Source organism: Miniopterus natalensis, chromosome 4, assembly GCF_054644295.1.
Source record: "Miniopterus natalensis isolate mMinNat1 chromosome 4, mMinNat1.hap1, whole genome shotgun sequence".
In the NCBI taxonomy this organism is placed as follows: domain Eukaryota; kingdom Metazoa; phylum Chordata; class Mammalia; order Chiroptera; family Miniopteridae; genus Miniopterus; species Miniopterus natalensis.
The window spans coordinates 44,860,683-44,873,772 of NC_142084.1; the positions used below are offsets into that span (position 1 = coordinate 44,860,683).

A 13,090-nucleotide genomic window follows, 5' to 3' on the forward strand; every position below is an offset into this window, starting at 1 on the left:
CACCCCATGGGGTTGTTGGAAGGATTAAATGACTTAATATATGAAAAGCACTTAGGATAGGGCTCGGCATGTCCTAAGCACTAGTATGAAGGTTGTCTGTCACTATTTCTAGAAGAAGAAGCTGATTCACAATGGAATCACTTCAGACTGTTACATGGAGCTGAAAAAGTACTTACTATTTCTGCTTCCCAGACTAAGGCTGGGCCTTGTTTTATAGCTTGAGTGGGACCTTAAAAAAACAGCTTTTCCAAGATCATTTACCAAGAAATTGACTCAATTTACAGAATTGCAGTCCTTGCCAACCTTCTGAAGTCTACTTCTGTATCTTTTCCAAAAGCAAGTAAGCAAAAAAGAAAGCCAGCATGGAAGAGAAAAATAAATTCTATTCCTTAGTCTGCATTTTGAATTCCCAAGTAGAACATTTTAATGATAAGTACAAATAAGTGAGTTAATGTGGCCACTATCTTAGAGGTTTACACAAATAACTTTCCCAAATAGACTATAACCTAGTATGTACTATAGTCAGTAGAGGGTCAAGATCTAGGTGTCCAACAATGTGAAGACTTGAGAGAAAAATGACAGACTTTACTGATTTCCTATTGACCGTGATTTATCACCTGGGAGCAAGCAGAGGTGAGGTATGTTTTGCAGCTCTGTGTAACAATAGTAACTTATTTTTAATGACTATAGCTTGGGCTCCTGTAGACTTCGAACCTTCCTATGAGCAACCTAAAATAAGTAGAATTAAAACATGAAAAAAATGGAAGTTTCCAAGTGAGTTCTTGCTTTTTCATCTTTAGAGACAGTATGGTGCAGTGGAATTAACAACTTACCGGGTAACTCTCAATCACAGTTTCTAACTCGAGTTAAGGACAGTAAGATGAATCCTGCTGTGTTCTCACATAAGACGTGCATGTAAAGTGAGTGCTGCTCTCCCTTCTCTTTTGACATAAGAAATAATATTTTGGTTAGAAAAATATTATTCCCACTCTGGGAGGACACAGTGTCACAGGCATGTGACTTGGCCATTGGTCAGTGTGGGATCAGTAGAAGGATCTTCTCACTCCAGGCATCTTCAAGTCAGGGCCTGGCGTAGTGAATCACAGAGCTGGATTTTGGTCCCTACTTTTTGGGAACTCCATGCACATCCCTATGTGGCAGTCCTGTATAAATGACAAGAAGGAGGCAGAGGTTACAGTTAGGATGAAGAGTTTTCCAGGTAGAGAAAACAGCAAGTGCAAAGGCCCCGAGATGGGAGTCAAGCCTGGTGGGCTTGGGGAACATGAAGTCCCGGGGCTGAAAACAGTTATCAAGGGGAAGACTGACAGTAGGTGAGTTTGGAAAGGTGAGCAGGGGCCAGATCTCACAGTTCCATGCAGGACAAGGACAGGAGACTGGATCGTATCCTGATTGTATAGGAATCCACCGGAGGGTTTTATACATAATCTGAATTCTGTTTTCAAAAGATCATTCTGGCTATTATACAACCAAGATTCAAGGGGTGAGAGTGGAAGCAAAGAGACCAGGAGAAAGCAATTGTAGGAGGCTGCAGGAGGGGTGAGGTGCCTCCATCGGAGTAGTGATGGAGAAAGGAGAGGTATGGGAAATATTCTGGAGGTGAGCACCACGGAACTTCTTGATAGATTTAAAGGGTATAGAAAGAGGAGGAATTAAATATGATTCCTTGGATTTTGGCTTGAGCCATTGGGTTCATGCTACTCCCGTGTACTGGAAGTTAGGAAGACTAGGGATGTGCAGGGTTGGATAGGTGGAATCAAGAGTTTCAGAGATGTTAGGTTTGAGATTCTTATTAGTGGAGATGGCAAGTAGGCAGTTGAATATATGAGTGTGGAACTTTGGGTCAAGGCTAAAATTATAACTTGGACTCATCAGCGTATAGATATTATTTAAAGCCATGGGGCTGGATGAGTTCATCCAGAGAGAGAAAGTATAGAGCAGCCAGGACGAAGCCCTGCAGCACTCCTTTAGAGGCTGGGCACAGGAGGAAGAGGCTGTGATGCCAACTGAGCAGATCGGTGGGAAATCTCAGCTGGTACCCAGAGCCGTATGTGGCATATGCCAGGACGGCCACTACAGAGACGAAGGGGATGGCCCTGGAGAGAGCACTGCCCTTTGGAGAATAAACTAATTTGTTAAGTGATAAGCACTGTTTCTCTGCAGCTGTCTAACCAGTATTTACTTTTGTTGCTTTTACCTATTTTGCTAATTTTATATAAAATTATGCACAATAGTTGTTAATTTGCACTTGTAAAATAAACCAAGTACTAGTTTGCCATTTTCCCCTTGCTATACGAGCATTCTGTTACTATCTTTGAGGCTGGTTATTGTTAAGGATAATTGTTTAATTTCATTTGGTTGACTTTTTTCTTTCTTTCGTCTAGGGCTATTTTTGGCTATATGTAACAGAAAACTTGACTGCAGTAAGAAGGGGTTACTTTTGCTTACAAAACAAGGTATCTGAAGGCAGATGATTTAGCAATTCCACTAAGAATCCAGACTTATTGCCCTGGCCCGTGTGGGTCAGTAGTTAGATCGTTGACCTGCCCACTGAAGGGTGGTGGGTTAGGTTCTCGGTCAGGGGCATGTACCTAGGTTGCACGTTCCATTCCTGCCCCAGTTAGGCACCTGTGGGAGGCAACCAATCGATGTGTCCTCTCTCTCTCACCCTCTCTCTCCCCTCCCTCCCTCCTTTCCACTCTCTCTAAAAATTAGTGGGAAAAAATATCCTCAGGTGAGGATTAACAACAACAAAAAGAATCCAGACTTATTCTTCCCTTTTTAAAAGATATGTTTTTATTGATTTGGGAGAGAGAAAGAGAGAGACATCAATGATGATAATCATCGAGCCCGCAACCCAGGCATGTGCCCTGAATGGGAGTTGAACCATGACCTCCTGGTTCATGGGTCAACACTCAACCACTGAGCCACGCAGGTGGGGCTTATTCTGCCTTTTGAATCCACCATCCTCAACTGACAGCTTTTTCCTCAGGTTTGCCCGATGGCTGCAGACCTCTGGCCATCACATCTATACTCCAGCAGGAAGAAGGACACAGAGAAGACCTGTCCTGGCTGAATCTATTCCTTTTCATTAGGAAAACAATAGCTTTCTTTGAAGCCATGTCAGTAGAAGTCTGCTATATTTCTTTGACCAGAACTAGGCTGAATGGCCATGGGAAGTTGCAAGGGAACCTGGGAAGGTAACTATTTTTCTTTTATTTATATATCATTCACTTAATCATATTTAGACATTTAGCAGGACTTGAGGTATCTTGTATACATCACATTCTAACCTCCCATTAAAAAAATTTGTCTTTAAGTTTAAAAAAGTTATTTCTTTAATTAAAAAATTTAGTTTAAACAACTTAATTTTAATTGCTATACAGTAACATTTACCCTTTTCGGTGTACAGTTTTTTGAGTTTTGAAAAAAATAGAGAAAGGTGACTACTTTTAACTGTGAATACTGATGCTTCCCCAAATTGCTTGATATTCCCACAATGGAAAAGGACAATTGTTAAACACAACAGTAGTTTGAAAAAGAAGAGACTCCCTATCCAATGCACCTAAGTGAGGCTTCCTGAGATGAGATGAAACGGAATAAAGTAAGAGTATGAAGGGTTCCCTGAGTCAAGGGGGCAGTTTGCATCTCAAGAGTACCTGACCATAACCATTAGGTTTCTACTCTGCTCAAAAACCATCTCCTCTGGCCATCCTTCCAGGCAAGGATGAGGCTTGGATCCCAGCATAATGGTGGAGATGGTTTTAGGAAACACATGGTTTTGTCGTCAGGATTGGGGTTAGGCCCAAAATGGATGAATAGATAAGCCAGCAAACAGCTGTTATATGTACATTTTCATTAATCATTGCCATTTCCAGCCTGAGTGATCATATGATAATGAATAACATGAAATTCAAGTAATTATCACTATCAAATTTACCATATTAATGAAAGGTTTGGCAGAGCCCCACAATGTGAATAAATGATCATTTCATTGCTAGCATTTATTGAGCACCTACACCAGATGCTTACCATACATTATTATCTCATTTAATCAACCACTTGTAACTGAATCTTCTCTGGATTCGAGATAGTGATTTGGGCTGACAGTTCACTATCAGTTTTATGCAGAATGTGTTAAGATGTAACTCACATTTATAGACTTGCTTGGTTTTCATCTGTACTGAAAGAAAAGAAAGGGAGGGAGGGAGGGAGGGAGGGAGGGAGGGAGGGAGGGAGGGAGGGAGGAAGGAAGGAAGGAAGGAAGGAAGGAAGGAAGGAAGGAAGGAAGGAAGGAAAGAAGGAAGGAAGGAAGGAAGGAAGGGGAAAGAACCAACAAGGGAGAAGTCAGAAGCATGGTCAACATGTGTATTTTAAAATAAGTGTAGACAGTCAATTTTAACTTACATGGATCTAATTTAAAATTGTTATACTCTAGTGAGATATCTACTTAGTGCCTCTTCCTCACTTTACTTGTGTGAATATAATCTGCATATAAAGTTCATTTATGTTTACATTAATTTTTTTTCACTTAACATTATTTTTTAACTCTGCCACTATACCTTGGTATTTCTCATCTTTTCTGGGCTTCAGTTTTGTTTGTAAAGTGAGGCAGTTTGGCTATTATTTATTAGCCAAAATTTTCCAGCTCTAATACCCTGTGAAAACAAAATATCAACTATCTACAGGGGAATGATGGAAATATAGCACAAATGACACAGGAGTCTTCTTTGGAGAATAAGTTTACTTCAAAACATGCTACTTAATGGGCCATAACTTTCCTGTTGTTCATGAGTCAGCATGAAACATACCTCCAGAGAAGGCTCGGTAGGTCAGATTTATCTAAGAAGACAGCTGTGTAATCCTGTATCCCTCTCCAACCCGTTGGCACTGCAGATACATGTTTCTGGCTTTTTGAACAAGTCCAATAGCATTACGCCTTTGTAAAGTCCACAAGACCACAACTTGAGAAATCAAGTAGGCCTTCAAAAGGTTCCAGTAGAAAACAGAGCTGTATTTATATATGGTCCACAGCTATTTTTCTCTATCTTTAAGTCATTTCCATTGATTCTGTGATGCTGGTTGGTCTGGGAAAGACTTGTAGTAAAAAAGTAAAATCTTTTAAAAGTTAGTAAAAAAGTTTTGTACTATGACTTTTTATTAAACCTGTTTAATAAAACTTATTAGGCCATCCATTTTCGCTTGCTCTCCTTTCTAAAGTACAGTCATAAGAGGACTTAAAAATACATATTGTAAATAACCAGGCCAATGAGAGAAATTTCACTGAAAAACAAACTTTGAAGGTGCAGTTATTGCCTAATTGGGCTGTGCAAGTATTCTTGTTATAAGAGGCCCCCTTAACACCATGGAGACCCTTCAGAGCCCAAGAGGTAAATACAGACCTAGAGAAGTGATGTGAAGAGAAAAATGGGACATTGGGATGGGATTGGAGGTCCTTGCTAAGGAAATAAACAGGCTGGCAGGGAACACAGGAAAAAGGCAAGGAACAGAATACTGGAGGTGTGCAAGTTGGATAACACAGTGACTTCTTTTTTTTCACATTAAGGATTTATATTTCTGCTAATCTTCTTAAAAGTTAAGTTCTGGCCAAGCAATTAGGCTACTTAACCTTGTTTAGAGTTTTGTCCCCGACACAGTGTGAGGCTGGGCTTACAGTACTGTATATGCCCTTTGGAGAGGATTCTAATTGATTCAGTCCTCGGCATCTGTCCTGCTATTGGACCACGCTTTTCTATTGTCTAGACTGTAAGGCTCCAGAAGCAATTAAGTGGAGGGTCAACATAAGCAGACAGGTGTGCCCGGGTCACTTCCCCTCTTTATTCTACGCGGCTCATATTCTCTGCATTTCATACATGCTACTCTGAAGCAGCAAATGAATGAAAAACAGAAAACAAAAACTGAAAATTGCCAATACTTCCAGGTAACGCAAATCGACTCCTGAATAAATCCTTGCATATTAACTTAAAAGAAATCTCGGATCTTAGACAGTTTCTGTTCTAAGCATCAAACAATGGAGCTAGAAAATATATCTCCAAGTTTCGCTTCTATTATCCCGTACATGTTAGAAACAGGGCAACTTACCACGTCCTCGCCCCTCACCATGTTTCAGAAGAGGCTGGATGAATTTTGCAACATGAATCTGAAGGGGAGTATTTGCAACATCTTTGAAGCTATAAATCCCCTAGGAAGAGGCTTCCCCACCTGTCACAAGCTGGACCGTCTCCACGGAGGGCGCCGGGCGCACCACCGCCACGCGGCGCTGAGGTCAGCCTCTCGGGTGTTGGGAGAGCTCTTTTTATTCTAAATTACAGACCTTGCGGCCACCGGATATCCTCGCTGCAGAACTGGCAGTAGCCATGTGGCTGCACTCGCGTTTCCCGACAACCACGGCATTATTTCCACTAATATCCTGTCTCGGGCCTCTCGCTGGGCGACTCCTCACTCCCACCCCCACCGCCGCCCCCCTGCCGATGGGTAACAACCCGACTCCGCCTAAACAAAGCGGGCCCTCCCCTCCCCTCCCCCGAAAGTTGTTGAAATCGCACTTGGCGAGAGTGGCCTGGTCGTCTCTCCCGGCAGCTCGAAGTCACAGCCGCAGAAAGTGCCCGAGCCCCGCAGATTTGGGCAGGCTCGCAGCCCCGTGCTCCGCGCCGGGGTGGGGCGTCCGCGGCCGAGGCGTTCGCATTGTGCACGTTCCCCGCACCCCGCCGGGTTCTGTCCCCCCCTATCTGTGGCACACACGCGCGCAGGGCGAGCCGCGCGCCCGGGGCTGGAGCTGCAGAAGCAGCTGCAGTGACGGCGGCGGGGGCGGGCCCGGCGGGAGGCGGGCGGCGGCGGGAGGCGGGAGGCGGGAGGCGGGAGGCGGGCGGCGGGGGCGGGGGCGGGCCCGGGTGAGGCAGCCCCAGCGCCAGCGAGCTAGCGGCGAGCGCGGCGAGCACCGAGAGGAGCGCTAGCAGCAGCATGGCGGGGCTCCGACGCCCGCAGCCGGGCTGCTACTGCCGCACCGCCGCGGCCGTGAACCTCCTGCTGGGCGTCTTCCAGGTCCTCCTGCCCTGCTGTCGCCCGGGAGGGGCTCAGGGACAAGGTCAGCCTTGCGCCGCTCCGCTGGCTTTTCCTCTCCACCCTGCCCCCCCTTCTCTTTCTTTTAGGGAACTGCTGAAATCTATTAGAGGGCGAGGGGAGGAAAGGGAAAGGGGCAGGAGGAGGAAGGAAAGCGGTTACAGTTCTAGGCTGATAACATTTTCTAACCGCAGGGTCCTCGCCCCGTCCCCCGCCCCCATGCAAACAGAAAGCTGGGAAGTCGCGGGGCTCGGGGACCGCGGCGCGGACCGCTAGCCGCGCGTGCCCCGGAGCCTTTGTGCGTGGCCCCCCTGTACCCCCTCGCAGCCCCCGCTTTGTGTGGCGCGCGCTAGGGCCCCGGCGCGGCCCGGCTTCCTGCAGCTTTGTTCCCCGAGCCTGGCCGCCCGGACCCGTCCTGCAGATGCCCGCCCCAGATGCTGCGGGATGCGAGCGCAGAGCGACCCGCGGGGCGGCCTCCGCCGGTCAGTCCCCCGACACCAGACCCTCCGACCGCGCACGCCCTCGCTTCTCTGTCACAGCGGCCGCCGGCTCACACCCCGTCCATTGTGTTTGTGTCCTCGGCTCCCTCCTCGGGTGGCCTCCGCTGTGAGAAGGAGAAGGAGACTTGTTTTGGTGAGGCGGGTGCATAGGGGACGATAGGGAAACAGGAAGCGTTTCTTTCCGTGCATTAAAAACGCGCTGTGTTTTTTGGTTCGTGCAGCGATTGAGCCCTTGCCCAACGTGGTGGAGCTGTGGCAGGCAGAAGAAGGGGAACTCCTGTTGCCCACTCAGGTGAGGACTCTCAGGTGACGGGGCCCGGGGTGGGTGTGCGATCGTGGAGAGGCCGGGAGGCCTCCGGCCCCCCAGTGCCACCGGCGCTGGGGCCACTTTGCAAGGCAAATAAACGGTCGGGCAAAGCCTGAACACCTGGCAACGGTGGCCTTCCCAGCCTCCTCCCTCGCCATGTGACAGGGCGTGAGTCACGCCTGCCCCAAGTTCAGGAGGTGGGAGCTGAGGCCACCTCAGCAGGGCCGGGCCTGCTGGACGGAGGGGAAGGGCGGGTCCCTGGCCCAGCTGTGGTCCTGGGTGGGCAAGGGACATGTGCCCTGTTCTCTGAGTGAGCTGGTGCTGTGTGCCTGAGGTCGACAGAACATTGATTTCAGAAATGTGAGTGAGTGGTACTTGCCATTAGCGTTAAGTAGCTCTGGGATGAAGATGTGACTTTAAAGAATTGTAACCTTGGATTTTTTCCCAGTGCCTTTAATTCGTGTTAGAATACACTCTCTTAAGAACTTGTATTTCCTGTTTGGGTCCCCCGCCCCGCTATGATATAATGATAGCATTTGGAAAAATAATTACTAACATTTTATTGGAATCTGTGGCATCATACAGGGTTTACTGCTGCAATAGACAGCACTGCAAAGCTTTTGTATTCAAGGTTTAACTTTTAGGAGAAATTCTCATTGCAGATGTACACATTTAAATATAATATCGTTGACTGTTTTTTAGCATCAACAGTAATGTAAGGACCCCAAATGCATTCTCCCTCTGCGGAGAAGTGGTCTGAGTTATAAGGGAGTATTCAGTTTGAGTGCCGTAATGTATAAGATGTTCATTACTGCCACATTGGTGGCAGCACTTAATTCTGTGCTGTCTCTTGTGGCTGTTGAGAAAAACAGGATGTCTAGCTATAGCTTCACTGGAGAGGCTGCGCAGTTTTACATTTCAGTTTTCTCTTTCCTATGTGAAACATTTAGAGGGCTGGTTTTGAGATATTTAGAATATTCGTTTTAACCAGGGCTAATGAATAACAGCTTCATGGCGGAGAGGTGATTTTTAGAGGAAAATTTTCCTGGACCTTCCCTAAGGCCAGCAGGCTGAATAAGACCAGTCCTTTGAGAAAAAGCCCCAGCAGGATGGGGAGCAAATGGTCTGCCCTCTTAAAAGTTTATTCCCAAGTGGAGTTTCCCCCTGATTATAAATAACAGATCGGTATTGTGGAAGGTTTGGAACATACAGAAAGATAAAATGAACAATAGAAATTGTTCATAATCCTACTGAGAGAACCACACTTAACATTTGAAGTATTTACTGTTAAATAAAAATGGTTATATTTGTACATATCAGAGTTGCCCAGGAGAGGCATTAGTGACATTTGGGGCTGGAGAATTCTTTGTTGTGGGGGTTGTCCGGGGCCCTGGAGGATGTCAAGCAGTCAGAGCATTTCTGCCTCCACTCGCTAGATGCCAGTGGCACTCACTTCTCCCTCTCTCCCCCCAGTTGTGACAGGCTAAAAATGTCTCCAGATATTGCCAAATGTCCCTGGGGAGCAAAATTGCCCCTGTGTATAAATCTGTATGTATTTGCATTTTTACTCAAGTGTAGCCTCTACCTCTACTGGTTAGTGTTGGAAGCCAACCCAGGCTGAAGAAAAGGAGATTATAGACTCTGATTTATTACAGCATTAGTTGAAGATTTAGCCATTCTGCTCAGAGATGGAACTGTCAGGACCATGATATGATTTTATTACAGGCTCAGACATTTTATGAAATTCTTAATTCCTGGTTTTGTTTACATGTATAATACAGTTTGTTTTGGTAAAAAGAATTTAGAGGCTATCATTTTGGAGTACTCACTATAGAAGCATTTATAGCTAAGTTATTTAATGAAAGTTGTAATGAAAGTGAAACTGGTATTCAAAGTGATTTTTTAAATACTTCATCTCTATCCATATGAGTTTCTTTTAGAGACACTTATTCTGCATCTACATGGGTGGGGTGAGGATAGATATAGATCTATGTATAGCTAGCTATCTAAACTGCATACTATATATATGCATAACTATCTAAATTGCATATATATATATATATATGCATATGCAGTGTGCATATATATTACATATATAGGACATCCCAAAAAATGCATACACACACTTTGAATAATTATAAAGGCAGTGTTTATTAAAATACGTTTCATTTTCAAAATTGAGCTATCGGTTGTTAAAGTGTATACATTTTTTTGGGACACCCTGTATATAAAAACTGCAGCGAGTTCTGAAGAAAGTTATTTTTAGGAAATTCTTCTCAAAGTATTTTGAATTTTTTTTAGAAAAAGTTCTCTCATGTTTGTCATGGAGTCTGTTGAAAAAAGAATATTTATAGGTGTTATTTAAATTTGAGGGTTTTCTGCTTAATTAACTTGTCTGTTGGGTTCCTTTCATTCAGGAAGACTTAAAAATGGCTTCAGAAGCTAAGATTTTTCTGTTATAGTTGAAATAGGAAGATCAGAAGGTGTGGCATTTAAAAATTGAATACTAACATTTGCCAATACTGTTTATACAGGTGTTTATTTTGGCCATCTTTTCTGTTGATTGGCCTTTTTTTCCCTTAATGGGTGTCTAAGTGATCAAGAACTTGAGTAATGCATCATTAGTAAAACCAAGTATAACAATTGAATTGTTTTAAACTGCCAGACCCTCTGGTCAAATTGCCAGGATTTGACTCCCTGCTCCTTCATTTTTCACCTCTCTGACCTCAGTTTCTTCATTTGCAGAATGGGGGTAATAATGGTGCTGATCTCAGAGGATTAAGTGCCTTGAACTTAGTAAGCACTTAATATATAATACCTGTTATTTTGGCAGTATCCAGCTGTCCCCAATGATTTGGTCATTGGAGAGCATGGAACAGCTTTCCTGCTCTGAAGGGGCTGAACTAGTGCAGATAACTCAGGACTATTATGTACCCTCCTGTTGTACAGATAAATTGTATTATTCGTATCTTTTCGTTATATGCTCTATTATGTTATATAATAGCTTGGCGTGGGAACATAAAAACTATCCATGGTGATAATAAGAAGGAAGAAAAGAAAAAGTGGATTTATTCTTAGATTTACAGAATTTTACCTTTTCTTTGACTCTGCTTCACGTGACCACACTTCATCACACTGTATCCAACGTGGGGATGGTGTAGAAACTAAATGTTTTCATTACCTTACTGTCAAGAAGTAATTGCATGTGTGCAAGATCCTGCTTTGCGCAACTTATTTTGCCTTCAAGGTCAAAAACCTGTGATTCTCTGCCATCCACTTGACCTGCTCTGGCCCTGAGGGCCTTCTGCATTCTGACCTTGACTGCTGCTCCTGTCAGTCCTCTGGGATGCTTACTTCAGCCTGAGTCTTGGCTGGGCAGGCCCAACACGCATCTGTTGAATGAAAGAACCAAAGCCGTTGCCCTGCTGTTTGTAAAGGGACTGTCCTTGACTCCTAACTTAGCAGTGGCACTGTCATTTCTCCCTCTGAGTTTCTTGAGTGTCTGGACTTTTTGCTTTGTCTTTTTGCCCCAACTCGGTTCCCCTTAAGAGGGTTTGGGCTTCTACACTTGGTGGCTCCATTGTGACCACAACATTTTGCATGCGATAGGCGTTCAATAGTAGCCCGTGAGTTCTTCCTCGGGGAGGAGTGGCAGTTGTCTGTGTGTTGTCCAGTTCCCCTATTTATAGGTTATTCAGTTTTGAAGACGGCAGGCCCAATGCCTTAAGCATTGGTTTCCTATTATTGTTTAATAATCACAGTTTTGTATCAGTTTTAGCAGCTGGAAGGGCAATCTAGAATTTGTTCTTTCAACCCCTTTAGATTTTGCTGAGATGAGAAGCCTCACTGCTAATTCCCCTGGTTAGGCTGCAGACATGGGTTCTGAGCAGGAACAGCTGGAACCTGATGCAGACACTCACTGGTCTGGGATGATAGGCTCCCTGCTCTGCTGGCCTTGTTTGTTCCTCTGGCAAACACCTAGCAGGGGGCCTGGCCCACGGAGGACCCTGGGATACAGCGATGAATCAGAAGGTCTCTGCCTTTATAAGTCTCACATCTTGTTAAATTTACCCCCTTAAGCCTAAGAGTAGATAACGGAAATTGATAGAAAGTGAAACAGGATCGACTTCTTCATTATCTCAGGTACTGTGTTATGTAATGGCATCTTGCTCCTGTCATCGGATCATTAACAAGTATTTGGAAATCTTTTTGTCATAGAGATTTATTTTTGGTTTAATCTACTTCCACTATCAACAAAAAATAATAACTAACATGGGTTGAGGACTAACCAGCAGCATTGTTTAAGCACTTTATGAGTATTAAGTTAATGTGCTAAGAAGTAGGAATTATGAGGACCTGATTTTACAGGTGAGGGAATTGAGGCCCTGAGTGAATTTCTTGCCCAAGGCCTTAAGAAAGTGACAGCGGTAGGATGAGCCCAGGAGGTGTTTAACTCCAGAGCCCATGCTTTTGGCCACTACACTGTTTTATGAATTTTAGTGCTGACTGGCCAGAAAAGCAGTATTCTGATAAAGTTGTTGGGTCTGAGGGAAATAATTTTCAGGTTCTGTTTTGATTTAAAAATTTTGCTTAATGAAGCTTTCAAAAAGTGTCATACCCACCAGTATTTTAAAATTATCTTTATTAAAACACTTTTATTGAGGTATAATTGACATATAACATTATATTAGTTTTAGGTGTGCAACACATTGATTTGATATTTGTGTATATTGAAAAGTGATCACCCCAATAATTATAATTAACATCTGTCATGGTACATAGTTACAAAAATTGCTGTGATAAGAACTTTTAAGATTTACTCTCTTAGCAACTTTCAAATATGCTGTACTATATTATTAACTATAGTTACCATGCTGTACATTATATTCTCATGATTTACTTATTTTATAACTGGAAGTTTGTACCTTTTCACCACCTCCACCCATTTTGCCCATCCCCACCCGTGCCTTGGTAGAGGGGGTGGATTACAGGATTACATTTGTCCCTGCCTTTTGAGAGCTTGGTGTTGTTGGGGAGATAAGGCTGCTAATACCCTGAGATAGCAATCAAGTGCTGAAATGTAGGAACTGAGAGGAGAGTGGAGGAGCAGAGTGTATTGGAGAGGTGTTAGAGATCTGCATTAGCAGACATGTGATGGGCCCATCCTAGAGCCTCACTCGCATGG

At 44.1% G+C, this 13,090-nt stretch overlaps 1 protein-coding gene and 1 long non-coding RNA gene across 5 annotated transcripts in view; one reads left to right on the plus strand and one right to left on the minus strand.

The window, feature by feature from the left end:
• Positions 1–775: 775 nt before the first annotated feature.
• On the minus strand, positions 776–6,473 carry LOC107525586 (uncharacterized). 3 transcript variants are annotated; one of them, XR_001602075.2, is made up of 4 exons: positions 6,121–6,473; positions 4,830–5,115; positions 4,051–4,196; positions 776–1,163 (listed from the first exon to the last, which is right to left on the minus strand). It is a non-coding gene; the product is annotated as an uncharacterized LOC107525586 (long non-coding RNA). The 3 variants fall into 3 exon arrangements; XR_001602076.2 differs by lacking the exon at positions 4,830–5,115; XR_001602074.2 differs by lacking the exon at positions 6,121–6,473 and having other exon boundaries at positions 4,830–5,881.
• Positions 6,474–6,985: 512 nt separating this feature from the next.
• TMEM131L (transmembrane 131 like) overlaps positions 6,986–13,090 on the plus strand; it is a 135,681-nt gene continuing 129,576 nt past the window's right edge. For both annotated transcript variants that reach the window (XM_087816514.1, XM_087816515.1), the window contains exons 1-2: positions 6,986–7,123; positions 7,820–7,890. In XM_087816514.1, coding sequence (XP_087672640.1) covers positions 7,000–7,123; positions 7,820–7,890 — 195 coding nt within the window. In that variant the 5' untranslated portion in view covers positions 6,986–6,999. The remainder of the gene's footprint in view (positions 7,124–7,819; positions 7,891–13,090) is intronic.